This window comes from Festucalex cinctus, chromosome 1, assembly GCF_051991245.1.
Source record: "Festucalex cinctus isolate MCC-2025b chromosome 1, RoL_Fcin_1.0, whole genome shotgun sequence".
Taxonomy (NCBI): Eukaryota; Metazoa; Chordata; class Actinopteri; order Syngnathiformes; family Syngnathidae; genus Festucalex; species Festucalex cinctus.
This window is the reverse complement of record NC_135411.1, coordinates 13,468,038-13,495,194: the sequence shown is the minus strand read 5'-3', so window position 1 is coordinate 13,495,194 and position 27,157 is coordinate 13,468,038. Positions and strand designations below refer to the sequence as shown.

The 27,157-nt window shown below is 37.8% G+C and overlaps 2 protein-coding genes across 8 annotated transcripts in view; both read right to left on the bottom strand.

Annotated features, from left to right (window-relative positions):
* LOC144016629 (3',5'-cyclic-AMP phosphodiesterase 4C-like) overlaps positions 1-17,654 on the bottom strand; it is a 68,891-nt gene extending 51,237 nt beyond the window's left edge. For 2 of the 5 annotated variants that reach the window (XM_077517971.1, XM_077517984.1), the window contains exons 1-3: positions 17,591-17,654; positions 17,252-17,466; positions 15,559-15,776 (exon numbers count right to left, since the gene is read on the bottom strand). In XM_077517971.1, coding sequence (XP_077374097.1) covers positions 15,559-15,776; positions 17,252-17,293 — 260 coding nt within the window. In that variant the 5' untranslated portion in view covers positions 17,294-17,466; positions 17,591-17,654. Of the gene's footprint in view, positions 1-895; positions 1,849-8,077; positions 8,460-15,558; positions 15,777-17,251; positions 17,467-17,590 lie in introns of those variants that run through there. The other 3 variants (XM_077517978.1, XM_077517987.1, XM_077517995.1) reach the window with 2 other exon arrangements.
* Positions 17,655-18,560: 906 nt separating this feature from the next.
* On the bottom strand, positions 18,561-23,262 carry LOC144016672 (gamma-interferon-inducible lysosomal thiol reductase-like). 3 transcript variants are annotated; one of them, XM_077518010.1, is made up of 8 exons: positions 23,027-23,262; positions 21,680-21,868; positions 21,277-21,351; positions 21,104-21,190; positions 20,873-21,025; positions 19,555-19,623; positions 19,414-19,441; positions 18,561-19,344 (listed from the first exon to the last, which is right to left on the bottom strand). In XM_077518010.1, exons 1-8 carry the CDS (start codon positions 23,153-23,155, stop codon positions 19,322-19,324), a joined length of 753 nt encoding a protein of 250 aa, XP_077374136.1. In that variant the 5' UTR covers positions 23,156-23,262; the 3' UTR covers positions 18,561-19,321. The 3 variants fall into 3 exon arrangements, with proteins under 3 accessions (XP_077374136.1, XP_077374132.1, XP_077374139.1); XM_077518006.1 differs by having other exon boundaries at positions 18,566-19,441; positions 23,027-23,261; XM_077518013.1 differs by lacking the exons at positions 18,561-19,344; positions 19,414-19,441 and having other exon boundaries at positions 19,563-19,657; positions 23,027-23,261.
* Positions 23,263-27,157: the final 3,895 nt, after the last annotated feature.

Sequence of the window (27,157 nt, the reverse complement as noted above, 5' to 3'; positions counted from 1 at the left end):
TTTTGTTCCAACCAGGAAGTGGGGTTAACGTCTGAATGTTCAAATCTTACTTCTTATTACCTAAGAGAATAAAAGGTTTGCTATGCTTACTTCTGACTGCGGCTTGCAATCTCATGCTTTGATCTTCTCATATGATTCCAACAGGCTGGAGGAGATTTTATGACACTCTGGAGCACATGCCTTATGCCCAGAGTGCAGAAAGGTTTGCAGACCACTTACAAGGCTGCAAGCGCTCTGCAAACAGTTCTTAGATGGTTTCCATGTCTGAACGTCAGCGTGTTAAGAGAGAGACTTATATTTTGTACATTACATAGACTCACAAGTTGAGATTTGTCGAGATATTATGGCTGTTTAACTCATTCCGTGCCTTTGACGTCTACAGCCGTCAATGGCACAGAATAAGTTAAGTCATTTCATGCTCTGAATCTACAATAGGCCAAGATTGAAAACTGAACTGGGGTAGTACTTGGTTAGTCCTCTAATGAGATCCAAACTGTCCTTGACCACATGATGATCATCATATCGTGCCTAACGGACATCAAGCTTGGCTCTTGTCCATAGACCCCAAGGAGGAACATCAGCGGACAGCGACATTGATCCGCGTTGCCCGTCCCGCCCCCCCCCGCCCCAGGCCTTCGATGCCATCACAGCAGCCACCAACAACTTCCCCCACAGTACCAACCAATCGTTGGCAGACACGGACGGCGTTAGGGATGGTGCGCAATAGTTCAAGGTTTGGTATTGGCGGAACCTCAAGGTCGCTGTAGAGTTGAACGAACATTAAGATCCAGATACCAAAACCTTTGTCAGCATAACATCGGAAATAATATACATAACACTGCTGGCGTGACTGCATCAGTAATCGCAAAACTGCCAACCGAGAATCGATACATACCCAATGCACGAGTGCCTGCGGGTTGAAAAGTTGCCATGCGTCTTCCGTTGGAAGCGAGAGTCTTTGTTCATCATTTTGTTGCCACGTTGGAAAAAAACTGCGAGTTGAAACACAAATCGACGAATGTGCCCGAGAAACCAAGTCTTTGCCAGATTGTGGGAGACAAAAAGAGCAAAAAGTACGCTGGTAAACTCCGTCAGGATTTGAGCCGATTGCTACATGAACTCAGGCCTTGCGAGCCCCTCTCGGTATTTCCTAAGGTTGCTGGAAGCGCTTTGCTTCCAACTCCATGCAGAATCAGCGGGATCAGAATGCATCAAGGTGGAAATTCAATTTATGATCCAACTCCCGAGTCCGGCATTATGTTCAAGTCCACTTGTTTTCACGGAAAGGTAGGCAGCAGACATGTTCAGTAAATGCCTAAAAAGGCAAAGATTGTTGGCTGGTCGGGACCTCTCGATCGCTGAGCTTTTTAGCGGCTCATCCCGGAGAAAGTTCACGGGTCAAACCGAAACAAAATGTGAAACCAATGAAAATGATCAATCGTCGGTATTCGAGCGGACTGAATTCTTCAGTTCACACTATTTTTCAGCTGATGACTCATCTGATTTTTAGGTCTGTTTGACTCCAAGACCGAGATCTTCCGAATGAGCAGAAAAGCTACCAAATGGATTTCCTTCGTGAAACTTTCTGTCTTCACAAATGCTCTCCGATAACCTTGATACAGACGTGATCATTTGATCAAAGAGTTGCCTTACACCAACAGGTTGTGTCGAGTAAAAAAAAAAAAAAAAAAAGAGCTGGAAAGAGCATTTATGCTCCCATCAGATGCGCCCTTGGAGTGGACCGTCCCACGTCTTCCTTGTCAGCAACAGACGTCTGCTCCCTCTTCTATTCTCTCTTGAGAGTGGTGGGATCGAACTTGCGCTTCCAACAACAAACAACACTATCTCCCCCGAGTATGAGAGACAGAGAGAGAAGCTGCAGTTGGGCGAGGAGAGGTGGGGGGGGGGGGGGGGGGGGGGCAGACCAATTGAGAAAGGCAGTACAAGGAAGTCCCAATGAGAGACACGGGACAGAGAGGGTAGAGAAAAGTTGAGCGGTACTGCAAAATGTAACTGAAAAAAAGTGAGCATGTTCCAGTAGGCTTTTCACTTTTCGTGTGAGCAACCTGCCTCCAAGCCAGCAGTAATAACAGCGCACTGGTCAATCAATACTTCAATATTGCATCTGTGTGGACTTTTTTTTTTTTTTTTATAAAGTTGTTTCAGTCCTCTTTAATATTGAACTCTCCTCCCATGCAATCATATGCTCCGATTGGACAGCACAATACCCCCCTTCAGTCAAACAAATACATGAACATGCAACCACAATACATGTTTTGTAGCAAGTAAAGCACGGGACATTAGCGAGGGTGACTGCAGTCAACAAAACCGGCGACATTGCGAAAACAATGTCAGCCAAAATACACAACTACTCAACAGTGTGTGTTGCCTTTTGCTGGCAAATCGCTCTCAACCCACTGGATTCGATTTTCTGTTAAAATAACTTTTCCAAATGCGCCATGCAGAATCGCAAAATCTTCACACCACATAAAATTAAATAAAAAACATTAACATGTGCTAAGCTTATTTTGGGGCTATTAATTGGGAATTATCAATCTAGCATAGAGAAAAAAAATAAAAAAAAAAAAAAATAAAATAAAAAAGACCCTTGGACCTCTCAGTGTGAGTTTGGATACGTCCTGTGCAGTGACGGTTTCTGGCATGTGCATCATGTGCAACTGCAACTGCAAAGTTGAGGTGCAGATTTAATACAATTTTACATCAAGTATTGTCAACACTTTTGAAAATTCAGGCAGCCAATTGAGCCATTAGACCAGGGGTGTCCAAACTTTTTCATTTGAGGGCCACATAAAGAAAATCAGAAGGACGCAAGGGCCACATAATGTTATGAAGAGAAATTGTTTAGTCCTAAAAATTGTACAAATAATTTATTTGTGCTTTTGCATATTTAGAAAAATGCTACAGTATATAAACCAATTTATTTGTAATATGGCAGTTAGGGTTATTATAGTTTTGGAATTGTTCATTTTAGTTAGTTTTTATTAGTTTTCAGGGTGGTTCTGTTCTGTGTTCTATTTGTTTAGCTCATTAAAAAATGCTTAGTTTTAGTTTAGTTTGTTAGTTTCAGTATTAGTATTAGTTGTTTTTTTTTAAGTGTATTACTTGTGCGCAATACTGTATTTAAAAAAACACCATGGGAGCAACGTCATCTTTTGGTGCTTTTCTATTGGCTGCTGCTAGATGACGTCACTTCTGTGTGACATACTTTCAAACGTCATTAATTCCGGTTTATATCAAAATAAATCTACTAAAAATCACATTTAAAATCATCCCCAAAGGCTCATGCGTTAAATTAATTACCAAAGACTAAAACGAAGGGCATGTTTGCTATAATTATAGTTTGTTTTGTAAACATAAAATGTAGTTTCAGTTAGTTTTCGTTTTTTATAAAGCATTTTCGTTTTTATTTTAGTTCGGTAACAATATTGTTTTTTGAATTTTATTTTTTTCATTAGTTATAGTGAACTAAAAAAAAAACTTTAATGGCACCTGTTTTTCGATACCCTCCCTTCTTACTTTGACCATCTCCAAACATTTTCGTTTTGTTAATAATATTTGAACTGAGTCAAAATGCCATTTTTAGCACATGTCGCGGGCCACTGAAAAATGGACGGAGGGCCGCAAATGGCCCCCGGGCCATAGTTTGGACACCACTGCATTAGACTATGAATTATAGTGATTGAATTAATTGTCAACGTCAATGAAATCAGGAGCGTTGTCTTTTGATCTTGCTTTAAAGGGCTACAAGCTGAATAACAATAACATTAAGATTTGGAGTTCATCGTAGGAAGACCTTTATACACTGTAACAAAACAATTGGGGTTGTTTTGATACAGTGAATTAAATGGGTTATAAAATTGGGGTTGTTTTGCACAGGAAAAAAAAATGAAAAACTGAAACAACACAAAAGGTTTGGTCAAATTAATAACCGAATTAGCGGCTCGGTCCAATTTCTGATGAAATGGATTTATTTTTGCCCCATCAGTGTCTAGATCAGGGGTCAGCAACCTTTCCTGTCAAAAGAGCCATTTTAAGCCAAATAAATAACCAAAAATGTTCTGGAGATTGTGATGAAGGGAAGAGTGTGTTAGTGTCGGTTTAATAATGTACCGAGTACTGAGGCACCCAAGAGCTCATTAGAGCTGCACCACAACACAAAAAAAATATGCAGCATCCAATACATTGACATTCATTTTTTTCTACCTTTTTCGTCTTTGGATTTTTTTTGTGCATATAATTTTTCATTCATTTTTAGACTTCCGCATTTCTCTAAAATTTCTGACATTTTTGGCAATTTTATGGACATTTGGTCATTTCCTGCCTCTACTTCCCTTTTTTTGGACATTTTGGGGATATTTTTTACTTTTTTTCTTGACATTTTTGCATGCAAAGTTCTGGCATTTTTGTGGACATTTTATGGTAATTTCCATTATTTCTTTTGTTTTTGAAATTTTTATAGTTACTTTTTGAACTTTTTCTTTTCTACCTTTTTTTTTTTTAATACATTTTCTGACTTTTGATAATTCGGAAAATATTTTATGGTAATTTTCTGCCTTTGGTTTTGGACATTTTAGGTTACTTTTTGAATATTTTGTTTTCTGCCTTTTTTATTCAATTGACATTTTTGGCAATTTCATGCAATATTTATGGTAAATTAAATTTCTGCTGTTCCTCTTCCTTTTTGGACATTTAATGATCAATTTTTGGATATTTTTAGGTAATTTAAAAAAAAAAAAAAAAAAAAAAAAACTTTTTCATCTTACTGACAACTTAAATATTTGGACTGACATCTTTTTGAATATTTAATTATTCATTTTTATTTTTTTTAAATCTAAATCAGTATTTTTATCTAATCATCTTCCTGACAACTTAAACATTTTTTTAATATTTAATTCATTTTTTCTTATCTAAATCAATATTTTATCTAAAAATACAAGTAAATATGTAAAAAAAAAAAAAAATACGAATTTCTATAATTTTTTTTATTTTTTTATTTTTTATTTTTTTTAAGAGATCCACGGGAGCCACAAGAGAGGGCCCAAATAGCCACATGTGACTCCAGAGACGCAGGTTGCAGACCCCTGTTCTAGATATATAAATGTAAAAATCTGAAACATAGTGACGGAAAATGGTAATGACTATCAACATATAGTTCAAATTCTGATGCTAAATAAAATGTTTTTGTTATAATGCAACTTGTCATTGCTCCAAATAGAGACAATTTTCAGTGGACTGCACCCTGACTAAAGAGTTAAAAGGAGAGTTTGGAACACATCATTTAAGAGAAAAACAATGTCTGGGAGGGTAAAAAAAAAAAAAAAAAAAAAGTGAAACATTTTCATGAGAAAGACCATTTGATGGGTTCTCTGGAGTGGAAAAACGGTTTTAATCAACTTGGACATTGAGTGAAAATAAAGCGGCGGGTCTGGTCTAAAATTGTGATCTCTGCGACATTCATTTTCCGCTGGATCGTCTCTTTGTTTAATTTATCCTCCTTGCCAGCCATCCTGCAATAACTTTTCTCCCTCAATTCAGCTGTGACGTTAAGAGACACTCCACATGCTCTTGCGGGATGACTACTTTGCAGAACCGGTCAATTTAAACGCTGTGGCTTGATGTAACATTTCCAGAGTCAACCTTGAAATTTTGTTCCACTTTTATCTGTGTAATATTTTGATTTTCTGTGGATACTAAAATCTAGGAAGATGCTTGGCTGCAGATTTGCAATAAATGCCAATCGAGAGATGCCTTCACTTTCACGAGAAGTGAATTTGAGCTTTCTCGGAGGCTCTGGTTTATTTTACTACATACTAATAAAATAAGGAAGTGTTTTACAGCAGTAGGCCTTCGTCACAGCTTTTAATTTTTCTTTTTTCTTTTGTAGAAGGGTAATCATTGACAAAGAGGGAGGAGATGTGTACATTTTCTTGAAGGCTTTCTAAAGGCGCCTTAACACATTTGGTGAAAAGGCACAGCTTCTTTTAAATAAATAGACTATTTCATTAAAAAAAAAAAAAAAAAAAAAAAAAAAACTGTCTGGTTTTATTACAGAACATCAAGCGGTGGCGCTCAATTAGGAACCAAGTGATCACATGACTCTTGCATTAATAGTGTTGACCCAGCGAATGTTTAATCTGCATTCAAAGCCTCAACCGGGGCTCATAAAAGCCGAGTTAACGCTTGAGAGTTTGCCGACAGCCAACACAGCTGTGTTCTGAGTGTCCACACCAAATAACGCCCAAGATAAGATCATATGAAAACCAGCGGCGAGTAGAAGCGAAGTACAAACACTACAGTACTCAGATTTTATTTTATTTTTTACGTTATCTGTACTTTACTTGAGTATTCATTTTCCTGGCATCTATTCACTCTTATTGCTGATGTTTGAATATTCAGAGAACCAAGATATTCCCTGTGGTCTGCTACGAGAATTGTTTTTTTGTTATATAATTATCGGCTACAAGAATGATTCCCGCAAATGCATCATCGTGTCTTGTGACAGCCTAAAAAGCACTTTCAGTTAAAGTTGATTATGGCGGCGCCATACGGACAAAAGCGGTAATGTTATGTCTGAAGTAGGGCAGCACGATATTGGAAAAACATGCGATATGCGATGTACTTCCTGAACATAGCGATATCGATATTATTGCGATATTTAACATTTACCTAAAGAAATTACATTTTTATTACCTAATGAAAGAAAAATAATAATTCATGGGGCAAAATAAGCAACCTTCATGTAATCTTAGTTAATGAATTGTAATTATGTCTTGATAATTTTCAAATATTGAAATGCGATGCGCATTTTAGTTAGCATATGACTGGTCAAATTCATATAAAAAGCATAAAATTCCATATAAAACTTATTGCGTGCCTTTGCGATATGCATATTGTAAGGGCCAATATCGCGATAGATATTTTTTCGATATATTGTGCAGCCCTAGTCTGAAGGAAGACCACATTTCCCATGATGACAAGCGTGCTGCGCCGTTTTGTTTTTTTTGTTTTTTGTTTTTTAGCTCACGCCAATTTTGATCCTTGACTGTCCTTTTATCTTGTCTCCTCAGACAAAACTTTCCAGTTGTTTTGCAGCTTCTGCCAGGAACGCAGTAATCGTGTGTCAAAATTCAAATTGATTTCCGTCTTTGTAACAAATGGGGAAAGGGGGAAGTGACGTACGCCATAAAGCAGTCAGCACATTTGTATTTTTTTTTTGTGTGGCAGTGTTCTTAACATCCTCCTCAACATTGCTTAGTGCCAGTAAAAATGATACAGATCCCCTCACGCCATGGCAAAGGTACAGATCAACTAGTTTTTAAGTCGATGTTTCATCAGAACAGTCATGAAAACATTTTATTAAGGTTAAAAAGTTCCTTATAGTGCTACTTTAAGTCAAGAGTGTGAGTACTTTTGCCACATCTAATGAAAACAAAGTAAATACCAGGCTCCATAGTGGAGGTTTGTTTTCCAGCCACGTGGACGCTGTGCGTCTGACGTATACAAAGTATTTGCCCAACAGAGTGGAACAACAAACAGCTGAGCTGACCCAGCGACAGCAGGGATGTCGCGTGTTCACAAAGGTGAGCCCAGTCAAGTAGACAAAGCTTCGGAAAAACATTCACACCTCAAGGAAATTAAGCACTAAAACTGACAGCTGGTGCAAACACACAATGAAGTCAAATGTCAAATAGGTAGAACCAGATACAACACAAATGTGCAAAAGCAAATGCAAATCATTTGATTATGTGGATTTCACCGTCCTGTGACGGTGCGCGTTAAAAGTACGACAAAAGTGTGAATTCCTCAGGCACCACAGGACTTGATAATCCGGTAGCCAAAAATAAATCAACAAGAGCAGCTGGGAAGAGACTCCCAACACAACGGAGCCCTGCAACAACCTACAGAACAAACCAGCAGAAGGTAGAAACATAAAATACTTTGGAACCGTTGAAATTTCAACTTGTTAGAACAAAAAACTAGCCAATGGTATGCTTGGAGGTGAGTTGCAAAAACCCTCATTGCCAAATAGTTTTTGATGCCGACAAAAAAAGACTACCTGGGCGTGTGTGCCAAGGTGAAGCGGCGCCGCTGGAGGTTGATGCTCCGGGCCATCATCATCTTTCGGAAGAGCATCGGGGAGTTACGAGGAGAGCCACGTGGGGAAACCCTGGGAGAGTTTTTGGGTGATCCGCTCGAAGATCCTGTCTTAGTCCTCGGTATGAGCTGAATGATCGGCAGTCTTCTTTGTCCATGAGACCCCTGAACTTCGACCTGCTCTTCTTCAGAGCTCTCGGAGCGAAAATCACTCATGATTGTCAGCAATCAGACTCTTTCTCAGTATGAGGAACTTTTCCCTGATTCTTACATCAACGGAACGTGTGGTGACGTAACCAACATGGTCCAAATTTTGGTCGAGCCAGTGCCTCTGAAGATGGAATCCAAAGAGATGTCTCCCTTGTCCCTTCCTGAACGAGCACGGGTGCATCAACAGTTGATGCACTCCCTCCCTCCTACTCTGAGGCTTTGTTTACATTACAGCTAAGCCGTCCCCTCTCTCCAACTAAATATGGACGTCTGATTTGCAGGGGAGCAGGATCGTGGCAGATCTCCTCCACGTTCTGTCCCTCAGCCTCCCACTTTCCTTCAATCCTAAAATAGACTCTTGCTCTTCAACTTGACAACTGCGCTACAAAACTACTTCCTCTTTAAGTGGAAACATGCAGCTGTTGCTTGGCCCGCTCGATTCGTCAAGTCATGTCAACTGAATTTGCATACTCGGGATTTTCGTCCGACTCCGGATGGTACAATTTGTCGGGGAATTGCCTGTTTTCACAGAGACGGCCTTTCACATGCTCCGAGATTACCGAGAGGAGTCACATGAAGCTCCTCTGACTAGAACAGCTCGCGAGCATGGGTGCTGTCACGATGGCGCTCTCTATCTGTGACCAGAGGCAACATCATCTTCAAAACCCCGCAACCCAAGCCATTTGTTTATTGCTGGGGAGCCAGCAAGCAAGGGAACCTCATGTGATTACGCATTCACAGCTAAATCCACTTTTTGTGTCGACCGAGTGAAATCACCTAAGGAGCTGAAACATCTGACACAAGGCTCAACTGATGGGCAACAGCTGGGAGAAATTTTGGTTTCAAGACGATACAGTAAAGTAAATACGGGGACAGTATCGCCGATACCAATACTTTTTGAAAATTATAGGATAAAATTATTTTTTTAAAAGTAAGGTCGCTGCATCATTGAATTCCTTATTCACTATTAAATTTCAATTTTGAGGTGTTTTTGCGTTGTTTCCTTTATTAAAGGACAAAATTTATTAATAAATAGAAAACACTTTAGCAATGTTTTTCCTCAGAAATATTCCAACCATAACAAAAAAAATATATATATATATATTTTTTTTTTACGATCTTAAAGGGATACTTGACTTATTTAGCCCATTATAGCAATAAAAAGTTATTTTTTTTGTCTACAATTAATTAGATACTTTCATTAGTTTTCTACATACAATTAGTACCTTTAAAAACACATTTTGCAACTTATTGTCGATTGAAAATGACATCACAAGGGCTCAGGTAACCAATCACAACTCACCTGTTTTCTAGGTTTGGTCATGTGACATTCACAAGCTGAGCTGTGACTGGTTACCTGAACCCCTGTGATGTCATTTTCAGTCGACAACAAGTTGCAAAATGTTTTTTTTAAAGCTACTAATTGTACGTGAAAAAATAATTAAAATATCAAATTTATTATAGGCAAAATATTAATGTTTGACTGCCAAAAATGGCTAAATCAGTAAAGTATCCCCTTAAACAAAGTGCACAAAGTGATCATAGAAAATAAATTTAAAAAAATATTTTATCATATATTGTTCAGAAACTACAAATACAAAAATAACTAAAAATGACTAAAAAATAACTTCATCACTTATTTTTCAACCTAAATAAACAAGTTGTGAAAGATTATCATGCAATAACACATATAAAATGTAAAACAACATACCAAAAAAAATACTGTATGTGTTCATGCAATCTACTACAAAAAAAGAGATGCTAAGTAACGTGATGGCACACGATCGAAACGCACTACTGTGATATGCCCGTTATCTGTTTGACCAACCACAGAAGTGCATAAAAGAGCCAAACTGAGAGTAAACTACTAGATCGATATTTTAGTGCCAGTATTGATACCGACTTGTTATCGATAATATCGATATTTGCCTACCACTCTGGGAGAAAGCAAAAAAAACAAAAAACAAACTCTGGTTCACTTATTGTGAATTGAATATCGCAGATTTTTTTGGGGGGGGGTCCATCTATTCGACACAATCCATTCCATTTTTAAAAAAATTATAGAATATTTCGTAAATTAAGAAATATGTTTTAAAAAAAAAAAAAATGCTGACATTTTTCTTCTTAGCATCAGTGTCCCATCACTGGTGAGCTATTTTTCGAACAGATCCCAGTTACTAATGCGTCTCATTCAACCCACCCTGCCCTCCTCCTCGCACGTGCACTGCAGGAAAAGTAGAAAAACAAGTTAATTGAAGGCAATTAACTTCAACGAGGCTCGTTTACACAGAGCTCATTAAGGTGACAGACAGTATTAGTGGTTATTGAAGAACAAAAATAAATAAATAAATTTTAACGACCTATACATTGCGGAAACTTTGGAACATTTCACCCACGAAAAGTGAAGGAACACTGAAGATGATTAAGAAATGCGTTGTGAGTGACGCTGACTCTTCACAAGTCACGATTTGAACGCCAGTTGCTTTTTTTTTTTACATGGTGGCCATTCGTCATGAACTGCGTCGTGTTTTTTTAACCATTGCGACACAATTTCTACTTCTGTTCATACCATACGCATGTGAAACGCCTAAATTTGTCCGATTTCCAATGTGCTGGTGTTTCTCTCCCTCGTAATCTGCACCATCAACAGGGATTGGTCAGTCATTTGCGGTTTGAATTTCACGGACAAGCTGGACGAGACCCTCTTCCACGCTTAACTGTTGAAAAACGTACTTATATACGTCAGTGGCACTAAACTGTTGGATTCCAGTTGACGAATATAAACGTCTTTGGCACTGAATGAGCTAAAAATGTATCTTTTACAGGCTTTTGGAAGCGCATTTATTTATTTATTTATTTATGTATTTTTGTGCGTCACTATTTTGTTGTTGGCAAAGTTGAGCAAAGATGAGCAATTTCATGTGAAACTATAATTTATCATGGGACTGGTTGGGGATCACTGCACTAAGGGATGAATTATGACCAGGAGTGCCACTGTCAACCACTGACATTCAATTTACGTATTTTATTTGGAGTTTGGCTTCTCGGAAAGTCATAACAAAAGCAAGGAGAACAATGTGCACTTCTGTAATTTGCCATCAGATAATTTCTTCCCCGCACCACAATGTAGCAGTGAGCAGCAAGACTGGCACCAAGGAACACCAGGCACAACGAAAGAGTGGATTTGGTTGCTCAATGTTACACAACAAACTTGTAAAATGTCATATGACCCACACAGTTTGACAGTTGCTATGAAACAATTGGAAATGTTTTGGGCTCTCTTTCATAAGTCACTAAATAAAACAACTGGCTTTTGTCCTCCTTATTTCCATTATTGTTCAACTTTTTTTTTTTTCCTAGGTGTGCAAATCTAAGCGACCTTGTTCTTGGAATGGAATAGAAAATTCCTACCAGAACCCAGAACAAATTTAAGTTCTCTTCCTTCAACAGTTTCTTAGTACACTGAGGTTGATAGTTCTTAGTTTATGTGTCACTTGATGCAGAACATCTGGAAGACCTGAAAGCATCCCTTTGGCTGCCAAAATCCCCCAAAGGAAGGATGCAAGTGGGTTACGACCATGGTGGGATTTGTATATTTAGAACAAAGCAACTGACCAAATATAGAGGCAGAGAGTCACAGTCATACTTTGAAGTTGATTTTCTTCGAGTACTTCCGTGCTTAAATTTCTTGGTACCTGACTTCTTCCCGATTTGTGAATATAATATATTCTACGTATTTTTCCCCCTCAAAGCATTTTGTTGTCCATTGAAGAAACCAATTACTGGTGACTGGTTTCAGAAAATGACCACCCTCCCTAATAAGGGGTCACCAACATGGGGCTTGTTTTATAAATAGCTCACCAGTGATGTGACATTGTGATCTAAGAATATTGTAGAACTTAGTGATTATTTGAAAATGTAAACATGTGGACAGATTTATCCAAATGGATATATTACTATGGCTGTTGTTTTTGTCCCATTTGACTTGCAGTGTTGTGTAATCGTATTTGTGTTTACATTATTGTGAAGTGTCTTTAAGTCGTAAAATCAGTAATGATTAAAAAGGTGTTTTCTACAATTTTTCAATTTCAGAAGCGAAGATCTAATTGGTAGCCCTTCGCATTAAATCGGGGTCCAAATAAACAATATTCAGTTTCAAAAAGGTTGATGACCTACTGGTCTAAATCAGGGGTGTCAAACATACAGCCTGCGGGCTGGATCAGGCCCGCAAAGGGGTTTCATCCGGCCCGCGAGATGATTTTGTAAAGTTAAAAAAAAATAAAAATAAAAAACTGTAATGTCGGACTAATTAATCAGCCGGCCACAATGAAAACATATAAATTTGTAATTTCACAAACAGTCCTCAGATGAGCAATGCAACTTGTACGGAGAATCGCCGTCCTGGATGTCATTATTTTATACACAACTTAGTTACATTTTTTTTTTAAATTCTTATCATTATTATTATCATCATCATCATCATCATCATTAATTTTAATCATAGACCGGCAAACGTGTTAAATATGAAAACAATTCAATTCCTAGTAAGGATTAGCTTCCTTTTAACGTTATTAACTGCGCCACACAATGCATTCTGGGAACAATATATATGCAAAACAGGTGGATATAACACGTCAGGAAGGTGTACCGGCAAAATGTTGCCGCGTTCCATTTACATTTGTGTTATTTTTCGGAACAATATGATTACAGTTGAGCTCAGTAATTTAGGGCTGGTCCACGAAAATCTGCGTATAAATGACAGGAATCGTGTTTAACTCATTCACTCCCAGCCATTTTCACAGAAGCAATCCCGTTCGCTCCCGGCTGTTTTACTAGATTTTGACTGATTTTGCAAGGCCCCCCACAGAATATTGTGTTCTATTGCTATAAAAGCATGGAATCTATCAAAAGAAAGATTAAAGTCTCTTCTTTCATCAGGAAAATAAAGTATGTTCCTATCTGTTTCCGTTTTGCAGCAAGAGCTAAATTTAATCAGTTTTCACAAATCTATTTAAAATTTTAAGTCATTGAGCTTTTTTTCTAGGTGGCCCTGGTTGATCTCCTGTGCTCTGCTGCCACCTGCTGGCCGTTTGTGTAATAACTACCATTTCTGCAACCGTTCTTTGCAGTTGAGAGGCTGCATCAAAGCCTTATGTCTGCTCTAGCATAAAAACAAAAAAACGTAGAAATACGTCTTTGGGACACTTAAAACATTTTAAAAATACGTATTTACGCGTTATTGGGAACAAATGAGTTAAGTTATATAACATTATTTTACTGATGCGGCCCACTTGGTAATATATTTTCCTCCATGCGGCCCCTGAGCTAACCTGAGTTTGACACCCCTGGTCTAAATTATCCAGCTACGACTAAATTTACTACAAATGACAAAAATTAGAAATTGCACCACAAAGTATTTTGCTTATTATGTTTATTTTTGCCATATGCTTAGCAAATAAACCCGGGGAATGGATTGAGCAAACAAACGCCATGAAAGTATTTCTCAAAAGGTACAATTGTGTTGTGAAGCTGTCATTTCGCCTTGTTTCTAGCTTCTTAGTTTTATACTTCTGTGCAGCTGTCGTAAAGAGCGGGATTATTTATTTGAGCTATGGCTGAAACCAACATTACCAACATTTTTGAAGAAGAAGAAGCAACTTTCTCCTGTCAGCGTGTCACGAGTGCAGGTCAATTGCAGAAGTCGGTGCTTACACCGGATGCCTTCCTGATGCAAACCACCCGTTTTTCATGGGTGACCACCTGCCATGCCTACCCCGGGTTTTCACCGGTTGAGGTTGCGGTGCGGTTGCGGTGCGGTCCGGCGACGCAAGCAATTAGATTCCATTCATTCGAATGTTGCAGTTTACACCGCTTGCGGGTGCGTTGCGTGTCGACTGCGTCTCAGCTGCGGCCTGCCGCAAGGATAGACCTATTTTCTATTTTTGCCGGACGCCGCAGCGGTAGGCCTCCGGCAAATGGCAAGCTAGCACAAAACACATCGAGCGGGACAGGAAGACCGAGGCAGTTTCAAAATAAATTTCCGGTTACCTTTCAGAATAAAACACTCGCCAGCTCCTATTTCGCAAGTTTTTCAGCAAAACGTGACGTGGGCGTCGCCGGGCCATGTGCTCATTCACGGTTTAGACACCAGCGAACATGGACGAGGAGAGGTTTATATTGGAGGTGGAAAACCACAAAATAATATATGACACGGCACATCCTTTTTATAAGGACTGTAATGTATTGTGAGTTTGATGTTCACGATTGCTTGTTGTGCCCGTCTCGCTTGCCGTACTGAGCGGCAGCCGGACGGGGAAGACAGAAATAAAGAGTGGACCCGCACTGACCCGACTCTCGTTATTAATATACTTTACAAGGACAACCAAAAAAAGGATGCTGCATGGAATCTCATAGCAGAAGAAGAAGAAAAAGTTAAATCAAAAGAAGTCCACCTCTCGTTGTGAAATGCCACATGATCGCGCGCGCGCGGTCCCGCGAGACACGTTGGGAAGTGGGCGGCGACGGAGCTGCCGGACCGCAGCTGTGCGGAGCCGGTGTGGATTGACAAAAAAATTGACCCGTCCGGAGCACGCAGTCAAGACGCACCGCACCGCAACCGCATCCAGTGAAAACCCGGGGTTACACTACAGGACAAAACAAAACTGGCAACCAGCTTCAGCTCTTTAGCTCGCCCAAACCAATCTACTGAGCCAAGAATAGTTAACCCAACCTCGTTAAAAGTAACCCAATCTGCTCAAAATCCACAGCTACCCAGCGTGTGGGTAAGGCAAACAAGCCAGCGGGGGGTTTTTTGGGCACTATACATGTGTCAAGTATTCCAACCTCCTCCAAGTGTTCCTGTTCTGCGGAATGTCAGTTTTGCTGTTTTAGCATTTAAAGAGAAAGTTGTTGGCCAGCAGAGTTCAAGGGAAGACAAAAAAAAAAAAAAAAAAAAAAAAAAATAGATGCCGCTGAATGGTTTAATGGCATGAAACTGACGCACATCCTCTGAAGTGCTATGACTACCAATATTATCTGACAGGTCGGTCTGCATTCCATGGACTTTAACAAAGAATATATGAGCATGTATGAAACAACTGTTGTGAATTTTCATGCTTAAACAGTTGGACCTGTGCGGTCAAATTAAGCTCCTCAGAAAAAGAATTCTGACTACTTTTTTTGTGAGTATTATGAGAAAGACTGACATGACAACACAGAGAACGGCAAACTCACAAAGCTTTGGAGATGCAACTGGTCAGAGTCCAAAGGGTCCCAGGAGACCCAGAAGAGCGATCAGAAAGGTCAGCTTCACGTCTGTCCAGCACGGAGGGTCTGCACGACAGCCTGGGTAGCTGCAGGGTGCCCGAGAAGAGCCTCTTGACGGCATATCTGACGTACGACTTTTGGAGGAGCTCGGTACAGGAAGCCTGCTCTGAAGAACCCCACTGGCGCTGAAAGGTAAAAGTGGGGGTTTTAGGCACAGAACAGGAGGCAAAGAAAGTCAAATGATGACTCCAAGTTTATTTAGGATAAGATCATTAATTTTACGTAAAATTTTAAGTTATTTTAAAAGTTGGGAGGGTGTTCTAAGGAAACAAAAATGTCTGGTGAAAAATTCTTACTAAAGAACATGAGGACAGTGCTCAAATGCTCACACCACTTATTTTAGTTCAATTTTTTTATTTTTTTTATTTTTTTTAACTGGGAAGTCAATATTGTAAAGAAAAATTTTGGTTTTGTTCGATGTTCCCCCACTAGTCTAAACACGGTATTCTGATTTATATTGTATATGTGAGTATGTGGATGTATTATTATCGTTTATTTCTATTAATTTTATGTATATACGCTATATGAACAGGATCATATGTTTTCTTTTACTGAAATATAACCTATTGTATTATAAATTAAATAAGTTAAAAGATATAACGAATAAGGGGTAGGACTAGATAAGTTTTCAACTTCTTCCTACTCCCTTTTGAACATGCAGATTGTTATTGACTGATTTTATGTTTCTTCTATGTTAAAATTTTCTTTTCTGCTGTCGCTCTGTGTGTTTATGCTGTATGTTCAACAAAAAAAAATCAAATCAAATCAAATATTGCATTTATTTTGACGCAGCAAAATCAACCTGATTTGTGAGTTTGGTCATGTGACATGAGCAAGTTAAGCCGTGATTGGTCATTACCAGACTTAGGCACTGTGATGTCATTTTCAGTCAACAAGTGACAAAATGGCCCCATGTGGCTTACATGAAGTGAGCATGTGCGTGTGAGTGGTAAAAAAATAATAAAATAAAATAAATAATAAAAATGGCCACCCTCCTGAGATGGATAAATACGGGTGGATTTTGCCGAACTTTTGTCTTTGTCTTGGGACCCATAAGCATTTTCAAAGTGAAGTTCCCCATCTTTTAGAGCATTTTGACTGATCTTTCAAGACCCATACAATATTGTGTTCAGTGAAAAAACAAGCACCAAACCAACCAAAAGAGCAGGTTCTCTTTTTTTTTTTTTTTTCCCACCAAAAAGTATTCAGCAGCAGAACAAATGGTTGGTACCAAAAACTGTTGTGCTCCCTTTTGACAACACTAGATGGCAGCGTAACAAGCGATACAACAACGGCGTATGTCCGACTCGCCGCTTGTTTTGAGTTGAATTTTGTTAAAAGTTTAATTTTTGAGCCCAGTTGAATGTCTGTTTTTTTTCTCCCTTTCCAGAATCACGACAAAAGACTTTTTACTACCATATATGTACATACTGTTTGGGAGTGTCAGGTGGCCAAACTTGTCCAATTTCCAACATGTCAATTACAAAGACAGTACACAGTAGAAGTAACAGAAATGGCACAAATATATAATAAAAAATTAAAGTGGCAAATGGCAACTAAAATATTAGTTATTTTTAACACAATTTTGCATTTTTCTTACCTCAGTGACATTAAAACATTTTGACGAGTGACTTCTCCTCATATTGTATCAAGCAAGACAACTGAGATGGTGCTGGAAAACTTGAGTTTCTACATTTAAAAGGTGATGACTTCCAAGGTTGTCACTTCTTCCGGCGACTAGTTCTTTACTTCCTCACAGTCCTCCGCTCGTAAAAATTCCAGTCTCACTTTCGACAGTTTTCTTCTCTAACTTTTCTGAAGATAAACAGGCGGGGGGGTCCATATAGCGAAAAAGAGCAAAAAGCTATTATCTGTACAGCACAGCTGAAAGCTGGTCGAAAATTGGCGTGCATGACAAGATGGCGTGTGTTTATCTGACCGGACAATCAGGGGACGTCATGTATGCAGAAGTTCTGGTTGGGCCACAATTTGCTGCCTCAAATCTTCCATGAAACGTTTAGAGGAAAAACAAAGCTTCATATAGCATTTATCCAAATGGGAACTTAAAAAGATGCTTCATTTCCATTAGTGTACTGCCTGGGTTGGATTTAAGTTGAATACTTGTGCATGTTTTTGTTTAGTAGTCGAACACATCACCCAAAAGGAATTAGGAACGTGTAGTACAAGTATGTGCATCCACACACAATTTTTTTAATGCATGTACATCATGTATAACCAACGGTAATATTTTTGTCTTTAGCGGTCACAAACTCAATATTGGGACTGTATTTCTAGCTTGACAACAAGAATGTTACCACTTCCTTAATTGGCATGTACACATCAAAATGCTGAAAATGTGACTCAGCACATTTTTACGTCACCAGACAATCGTGAGTAGATGACCTCATCCCATTATGCTTCACAGTTGAAGATGCAAATAATTTTCCTTTGACTGTCATAATGTAGTTATTTTTGCGCACCTGTTGCTTAGTAAAATGTGTTACACCTCCTTAACTCATTCACTCCCAGCCATTTTCACTGAAACAACCCCTTTACTGGATTTTGACTGCTTTTGCAAGGCCCACAGAGTATTGTATTCTATTGCTATAAAACATGGAATCTACCAAAAGAAAAATTAGCATCTCTTCTTTCATCAGGGAAAAAAAAAATAAATAAATTCTATCTGTTTCCATTTTGCCGCAATTAGCATTAGAATATAGCTAAGTTTCATCCCAAATCTGTTTAAAACAGAGGGGGGAAGGAAGAAAAGGAGAAAAAAAAAAAAAAAAAAAAAAAAAAAAAAAAAAAAGGGGGGGGGGGGTTTTCTACATGGCTCTGTTTGATCTCTTATACTCTGCTGCCACCTGCTGGCTGTTTTTGTAACAACTACCATTGCTTCAAGTGTTTTCTTCAGTGCCGAAGCTGCATTAAAGCCTTCTGTATGCTCTAGCATTAAAAAATAATAATAAAATTAAAAATTAAAAAACGTATAAATACGTCTTTGGGAGCAAATGAGTTAATTGTATTTATTTATTTTTGTTGTGTGCAAACTATGCAAGTAACTTTCTGCTGCAGCCTCGTAGCGATTGCCTGCCATTGTCTTCCCTGAAGATATTATACAGTTGTACAATTGGCCAGCATTTTGTCATAAGTGACAAATTTGATCCTCAAATACCAACTTTAATCAGACAACTATTTTAAAGTAATAAGTTACTTAAAAAGGAAGCCATTACTACCAACATTTTTACAACAAAATCCACTTTAATTGGTTCAATGCAAGATCTGAACCCCCCCCCCCCCCCTTAACTCTTCGACAGACAAAATTGTTTAATAATGTATGCCGCCATAAAAGTTAAATTACATCAACTATGATGAAATGAAAACTAGCGTTTAGCCCATAAATGCTCAAACGGCATGCCCACAAAAGCCACTTGGAGTAAAAAAAAACAGCAGATTTTAGAGAGGCCTGATAAGAGAGGCTAGATATGCTACATATTAAGGTGGATGATTTCAAAGGAGAAACACTAATAGATTTAAACAGATCTGTGAACAACATCTGATAATTGATCATTATCAGATCTTTGAGTTCACCTCATGAAAACCAAAATACTGTTTTGATCATTTTTCCCTTCAGTGTAGTAGATAACAAGGATATTGAAGAAACGCTCAATCAGCTCACCATAGTGGCCACACCTGAAGCAGAGTCAGCAGGGAGTCACTCAAAGTAAATAAATAGTTAGAATCTTCTGTGTCTCTGCCCACCATTTCCACAGACCGCAGGCTTGATGCCCTGCAAACATACAGTCAAGAAGAGGTCAAAGGGCATGGGGGGGAAAGAAAAAAAAAAAAAAAAAAAAAAAAAAAAAAAGGAAATGAGGATTTAAAGTGGCAACAAGTGTCTACCTTGTACAGGTTGCAGATGAGCGGCAAGAGAGCAGTTGTGGCTTTCTTCTGGAGGTCATCTGTGTGCTCCTGCGAGGTTATGTTTGACAAGTTAAAAAGGGGTCTCAAGAGGAGGAATCAGGGCAAAAAAAAAAAAAAAAAAAAAAAAAAAAAAAAAAAAAAAAAAAATTAATTGAGATTTAAATTTTGGCACACAAAACTTAAACATACTGTGCTTAACCCCCAACACTACACTAAACTATTTAATGACACCCCAGTTAGAATTTACTGTAAAACTAACACACTAAAAACCTACTGTGTTTAAAAAGAAAGTGAATAATCAATATTGAATCGATTTTCCATTGAGCCTGATATTGATTGATAAAACCATGAATCGATTTTAATATCGTTTCCCTATAAATTTCTACAAAAATAGAATTTTTAAGGCCACATTATTTTTGTATATTACTGATTTCTTTTATTCCTGTTCAAGTGAATTTAAAGGAATTTTTTTTACACTTATGAAGGACCTCGCTTAACTTAAAGAAAATTCAGAATGTTTTAAACTCATATTTACAATTATTGAATTATGAAAATATTTTCATCTCATCCTTGCTTATGTCAGTTTGTGTAACACTTACATGATTATAACATGCGTGACTTGCATTAATAAACTAAATAATTTAACCAGTTACTGCCTCCGCAAAATGTAATGTTTGTAGAGTTATCATGTGCTTGATATTTAAGAATTGATGTTCCATAATTACCAATATCGGATTGAAGTGAATCAAATCAGGGGAAAAAAAATTATAAATATATATATATATATATATATATATCGAATCGATTGAGGAAATTAGAATCAATACTGTAAATTCAAGAGGTTGTTTTAGAAACGTCGCCAGTGCTAATGCTAGCAGTCAATGGAAAATCCTATTGACATGCTAATAGAAAATTAGCATCTAGTTTTGGGAGCGATAATAAATATTCACTCACACACTGTCGTAAAGCATATAGACTCCTTGTATGCACGACACCTCACAGGTGGCAAAGGTGCGCACAGCCAAAAATAGCTAGTATTTATTTACCAATACTTGGGATGGGTACTCCCACATCCCTAATTCTAATATATTCTGCTTCATTACCAATTTATTTGCTGGTTGTTCTTTCAAGTTATATTTAAAGCTGAGTTTTGGTAGGTTAATAAAAATCAATGGATAAATGAATATCAATGGATAAATGAATATCAATAAAACAAAATATATCTATTTTTGCCATAGTTGCCTAGCCCTAACGCGACATAGGAGTCAGGCATACAACCTGCAGCAGCAAAGCTCACCCCATTAATGGTCACCCAGGGTACAAACTGGTGCGGAGGATTCAGAGTGTTGGTCCTTAAGGCGTTCTGATGCATCAGCTGGTTTCCAAGCTCTCCATTCACGCAGCTCATGATGCGCCCCCAGCTCAGTTGGGGACTGTACAGATGGACACACTAGGCACGAGAAAGCAAATTAGGGCAAATGACAGACGAGAAAGGACGGAAAAATGGAAGGAACCAAAAGTTTCTCACATTCTTGGCAGCTGCTACGATATCAGTGGAGGCCTCCATGCAGAAGATGATGAGGAAGGCATTGTCACTCATGTTCAATAAACACGCCTGGAAAAAAAAAAAAAAAAAAAACAGAAAATATACTTCATAAAATTGTACAACACAGTTTCCAGTTAATTGATATGAAACTTTACCTGAATCATATTGCCGAGGCACTCCTGTTCTCCATGTTGGCATTTAAATACATATTTGCTACCACTGGGTGCCTCCTGGTGGGCAAAAACATCAAGTCTGATACAAAATCGTAAATTACAAAAAAAAAAAAAAAAAAAAAAAAGCCTCAACTAGCTGACTGGGTGTAATCACAGGACTCATTCACAAATGCTTGCTTGTCTGTAAAGTAGATATAAAAAGCCCACATACTCCTGTTCAAATGCCAGATTATTGTGATTTAAAAAAAAATGAGGCTAAGTTAAATCATTACAAAACTTTTTCAACCATTTGAAAAAAATATATATATAAATAAGTAGGAGTTTGTGATAACCCTCCGGTGACAACACAATAGTGAAACTGAAACCAGATCGTAGCCGCATGTACCTGTGCATTGCCAAAGGGAACCAGGTGGACGGATAGGATGTCCTGCAGCAGCACCCATGTGGGATACAGCACCTGCGTGAGATACAGTATGCAGTCCGGACACAGACTCTCGTAGTAAACATCCAACTGGACAGGTTCCGCTGTTTGCCGTGACTTGGTCAAGTTGGCATGGAGACATTGTTTCAACACCTGCATTAAAAAAAAAAAAAAAAAAAAAAAAGATGGCATATTTGAGTGCACATTAATGGACAGTGAGGGGGGGGAAAAAAAAAAAAAAAAAAAAAAAACCCTACACACCCCAAATTCAAATGCCAGGCTTATATGACATTAAAATTATTTCAAAACTTTAACCACCGTTAAAGCTGCACTCATAACTCAAATGAGTTTAATTTAAAAAAAAATAAAATAAAAATGAAGCCACTGAGAAAATGTGGTCAAGCATCCTGAGACTTTCAGAATGTTCAATCAACGCCCTGAACATCTCACAGCTCCTGGCCGAGAAGAACATCACTGTGCTGAGGCAATCTCCCTACTTGGACTTGATTCTATGTGATTTTCTTCCCCTCTTTAATAATAATAATAATAATAATAATAATAATAATAATAAACACTTAATTAAAGCAGTTTAAAAGTGCCTAATCAAAAGGTATTAGAAAAAAGCAAAGTTTTTAACCTGGATTTAAAAGCATTCACACTCGGGGCTGACTTCACTTCTGTTGGTAGCCAATTCCATCTGTGTGCAGCATAATAGCTAAATGCAGCTTCACCATGTTTGCTTCGAACTCTGGGTTCCACTAGTTGGCCCAAGTCTGTAGATTATCAGAGCCCTGCTGGGTTTGTACTCAATCAGCATTTCTTGGCTATATTCAGGATTACTTCAAGATGGAGATGCAGAGGATCCCATAAAAGAATCCCTCAGGAGTGCATGAAGATATAGGAGAGAAGGCTGGAAAAGGGAATTCGACTACACGGGGATAGATTTGTAAAACTAGTCCTGGAACTTTTTTGACACCGTTCCTACTTTTTAGAATTTTACAAAATCACACTTGAGGCCAAGTGAAACTAAGGTTGAACTCTTACACCTTCCAGGCAATCTGTACTATAGTACTTTTCTTTAAAAGTACAGGCGTTGTATCAGTACTTTTAACAATGTTTTTGGTATCATAAAGCTTGCCTTTAAATGACGTCACGTACTGACTTTTTTCTTCTTGATAGACACGTGTTGAAAACGAGCTCTCGGGATAGTGTTTATATCGTTACACGCAACACAAGCGTTAGACACTAATTTTACCTGGATATATCTAAACAGAATATAAAACAGGAGTGAATAAAAGATGTCAATCTCACCCCGCACTTGACGGCTGATTCTGGAGACGAACACCACCGTGACGGAGCGTAAGGACATGACGAAGACAAACTACATCCAGACTTAAAGTGTATGAGAAAAGTCACCAAAAGCAGCAAATCCACTTTCATTTTCCGATGCCGTGACAACTTTATTTATTTTTTATTTTTTTAAGAAGCTCCCAGTCAAGCGTTTCCTTGTTTCTGCGCCGTGTCATCTTTTATTGGCTGACGGTGTGTTGACGTAATCAGCGTCACCTGTAGCTAAGTGAAATACAATCATGGGATAATCAAGAGCACGAGCGACATCTAGTGTCGTCATGTGCGGAAACGACCACGTCAAAACGAAAAACAAAAACCGGAGGCACAAAAATGATCATATTAACTTTTTAAATGTTTAAACCATAAACATACATTCATTTTGTGTTACTGTACATCACAAAAACCTGGAATTTTAATAGTAGTGTGGTGTGTAGACCACATACAAATATATTCACTGTATACAATATGTTACTTGGGATGGAAAATCCAGATCCAGAAGTTACCTTCCACAGATTGGCTTTAGCTACAGGTGCTTCTACTCAACTGACAGGTAAACAAGCTCGCCAGTTGAGGTAGAAGCACCTGTTGGTTCAAGTCAAACTGCTTCAAGGTTTTTACTTTGTGGAAATGGATTCCCCAACATAATGACACTTTTGCAGAGTGTCGTATAATACTTTTAAGTTAGACTGAAAGATGAAACCAGACCACATTTTATATACTGTATATTTTATTGTCTTTCAAAATCATTGCATCAGGCTAGAGAACCGTACAAGATGAAAGAGTACCGTGTGTGAATGAAGAAAACTGCAAGCTGTACATGAGAATGGAAATACTGTAGGTTGTATGTAAAATATGACAGACCAACAGACAGAGTGAACACGGTTTTTTTTTCCTTTTTTTTTTTGTGCATAGGGGTTAGACAAAACCAATAGGCTGAAACAACAGTGCTCCCTCTTCAGTTCACTCGTACTTTGGTGTGGCTTTGTGTGATTGCTTCATTCCCTTCCACTGCAGATTAATATTTGTTTATCTTTTTTTAATTATTATTATTTAGCTGAGCCTTCTGATACAATTGTAGCGTGACGAAATCAATCATTTAGCCAAGTCTTGAATGGCCAGGGTGTTGTGATAGCAGTAAAAACGAGAGCTAGATAGAGTTAGATTTAAAAGCTTTTTCCAGCTTTAATATGACTTATAAAGGCTCAATGAAGAAAAAATATAGTTTCACGAGAAAATTGGTAAATAAACAGCTGAGATCAAGTGAAGCTTTTACATTTGGGGAAGTAGCTGCTTTAAGAATTGAACGAATCCCATTCAAAATCATGTTAATTGTAAGTCTGCACACACCAGCCACATTCTCAGCTTTGAGAGGGTGTGCACACTTGTGCAACTACATCATCTCTGTTGTTTATTTTTACTTTCCCTCTCGAAAATATATTTTTTTGACTGTTGTAGAGGTTATAGATTACAATAATGGTGGGGGGGGGGGGAGTTTTATAATGTTTTATCTTGGTTTCATTTTTAATACCACAAGCGCTGGCATTTGCACAGGGGTGTGTAGACTTTTTCTGTCCACTGTACACAGGCTCAAAAGGAGGAAATGAAAAAGCAATCAAACAAGCTTTTAGACAAATGAAATTGACTCATCATGCCCTTTGCTTCAAATAGTGCAAAAAAAAGAACACGTCTCTAAGCATTTTTTTTTTATCATTTATAACAATGGTGTAATGTAATATTTTACTTTTTAGCTATTTACAATAAAATTGTCACCCCATGAAACATACGATGAAACATACGTCACATAGAAACAAGGAAAGACACAACATACAAGGCTCAGTGTTTTCTAAAGCAGGTTAGGTTCAAACCAAATGTGGTAAATAGAGGGAGCACTGTTCGAACAAGTCAACCAAAAACAAGGAACAAGCAATATTTTTCAAGTTTATAACGATAGGAAAGAAAGAAATGTGAATCAATCATGGCCACTTTGAAGGATAGATTGATTCTTAAATGGGTATTTACTATTTGGTTAATTACATATTGTAAACATTTGTCTTTTTTATTGAGCAAAAAAAAAAATAAAAAAATCACGCTAGCTTATCTTTTTCTGTATAGGCTCTGTAAGGTTATCATTGAACAAACAAAAAAATCAAAACACAGACGAACAATTATAACAGATTTAAAATATATATATATATATATATATATATATATATATATATATATATATATATATATATATATATATACTCAGGCACCATAAAAGAACACTTCTGATGCCATCATTGTTTCATTTTGTGAAGATTTGCGTTTAAATTCAGACTCCTCTTGTGTGAAGATGGTTCGCTCCGTTTTTTTTTTGTCTGTGACAAACTTTTTAAACAATATCACTCATCCACAATTGGCATATCTTTTGCGGTCATAAAACAATTCACAAATCTTCCAAATGACAATGACAGATTCTCAGTTCCAGAAAAACAAACAAAAACTGATATTTAAAAAAAAAAAAAAAAATGCAAAGCAGCCAAGATTGCATTGAACATACTGTATTGTATAGCCTTGGCTCTGTAAATATCAACACATGTACATGAGCTTGCTTCATCATCTGAATGCACCGGATTATCAAGTTTAATAATAAAGTGTAGTTGAATTCTATTGACAAAAGTACGCTGAAGCTTCCTGCAGCTGATTAGTAAAATTGCGTGCGTTTTACGAACTGCTGAAACCTGATTTCCAAGATAACCCCATTCCCATTCGTTTCAAGCACAATCCAAATGATAATTACATCATCCAAAAATATAGATATCTAAGTATATACTTCAAAATAGTTATTCTGTATTACGTCTCTCACATTTCAAACTTTTACAGACACCAAATTGCATGTTCCTCGTCGTCAGTGAAAAATGTGCTTGGGGCGTGAGGCCTTTTCAAGAAAGATCCGATACAGTGTACCAAAGCCGATGAAAAAATATTTGATTCTTTAAATGACCGTCTGCCGTATAGAAAAACGTGTTTCAAGATACACGGACACAAAATGCATATCTAATACGCGAGCAGGAAGGAAAAAGCGAAGCGCGTTGCCCACGCCGTGCCTGTCTGCTACGAAAGGTTGCGTCGCCTCTTCACAAAATATGGCAGCTGAAAGCCTTCCCCTCGTTGACTACAAAAAAGCTGAGAGCTTGAAAAGGAAGCGGATACAACGTCACCTGAACATCCCTGAAACGAGTTGCGCTAAAAACTGACACCGGTGCGATCTGAAGGAAATTCAAATCGGCTCGTTCGTTTGCCAGTCAAAATGGATCATTGACGTCTATAGCCGTCAATGGCAGCGAATGAGTAACAAATTTGGATTCGTAATTCTCGACACAGACCGGTGAGAACGACAACGAAAAGAAAACCGATTGTTGTGCTAAACTGGCCTTTGTAAGAAATTGTGGTCGGTTAGTCTTGATGCAATTTAGCAGCTGTTATGTTTTATATTCATGTAACTGTCACTATTGTCTACAGAATGCTGTATAGAAATGGCTTCAAAAACTGAGCTTTGTCGCACATTATGATATTTTTTTTAGTTTAGTGAACTACAAGTACCACTAAAAAAAAGTTGGGGCTATTTGGCTTCTGGGTGAAATTTTAGGGACGAACCTAAAATGCACTAAAACTTTTTTTGGACTAGTGAACTTAAAAGGGAAAGTCAACCACAACATTTTCTTTACATTATATATATATATATATATATATATATATATATATTTATATACACACGCAGAAAGTGGAAGAGCAAGGTTACTTCTTATTTTATTTTTAACCCACTTACATTTATTTTTGATTATGAATTCAATTTAATTTAATTTAATTATTTTTTTATAATCAGCCAGCATGTAGAGGGACTTTATGCTAGCGTGGCTGTTTTAAAACGCCTCGTTGTTATGTCGGGACGTATTCTAGCCATCGGTGTTAGGAGATAAAATTTCCCAGCTCAAACTGGCAGTTATTCGCAGGCTTAAGAAAAACGATTTTCCTGGCATTTATGATTTTTCATGATTTTGAAGCCTCCTTTTAGATTCTTTCTGAAATTTCACCCGCTAGTCGAATATC

Excerpts from the sequence above, each read along its gene's own strand:
- LOC144016672 (XM_077518006.1), bottom strand. The coding sequence starts at position 23,155 with ATGAAAGTGGATTTGCTGCTTTTGGTGACTTTTCTCATACACTTTAAG. Across the intron at positions 21,352-21,679 it reads TTCCCTTTGGCAATGCACAG|GAGGCACCCAGTGGTAGCAA; the intron begins GTACATGCGGCT and ends TTTGCCCACCAG. Across the intron at positions 21,191-21,276 it reads GCCTCGGCAATATGATTCAG|GCGTGTTTATTGAACATGAG; the intron begins GTAAAGTTTCAT and ends TTTTTTTTCCAG.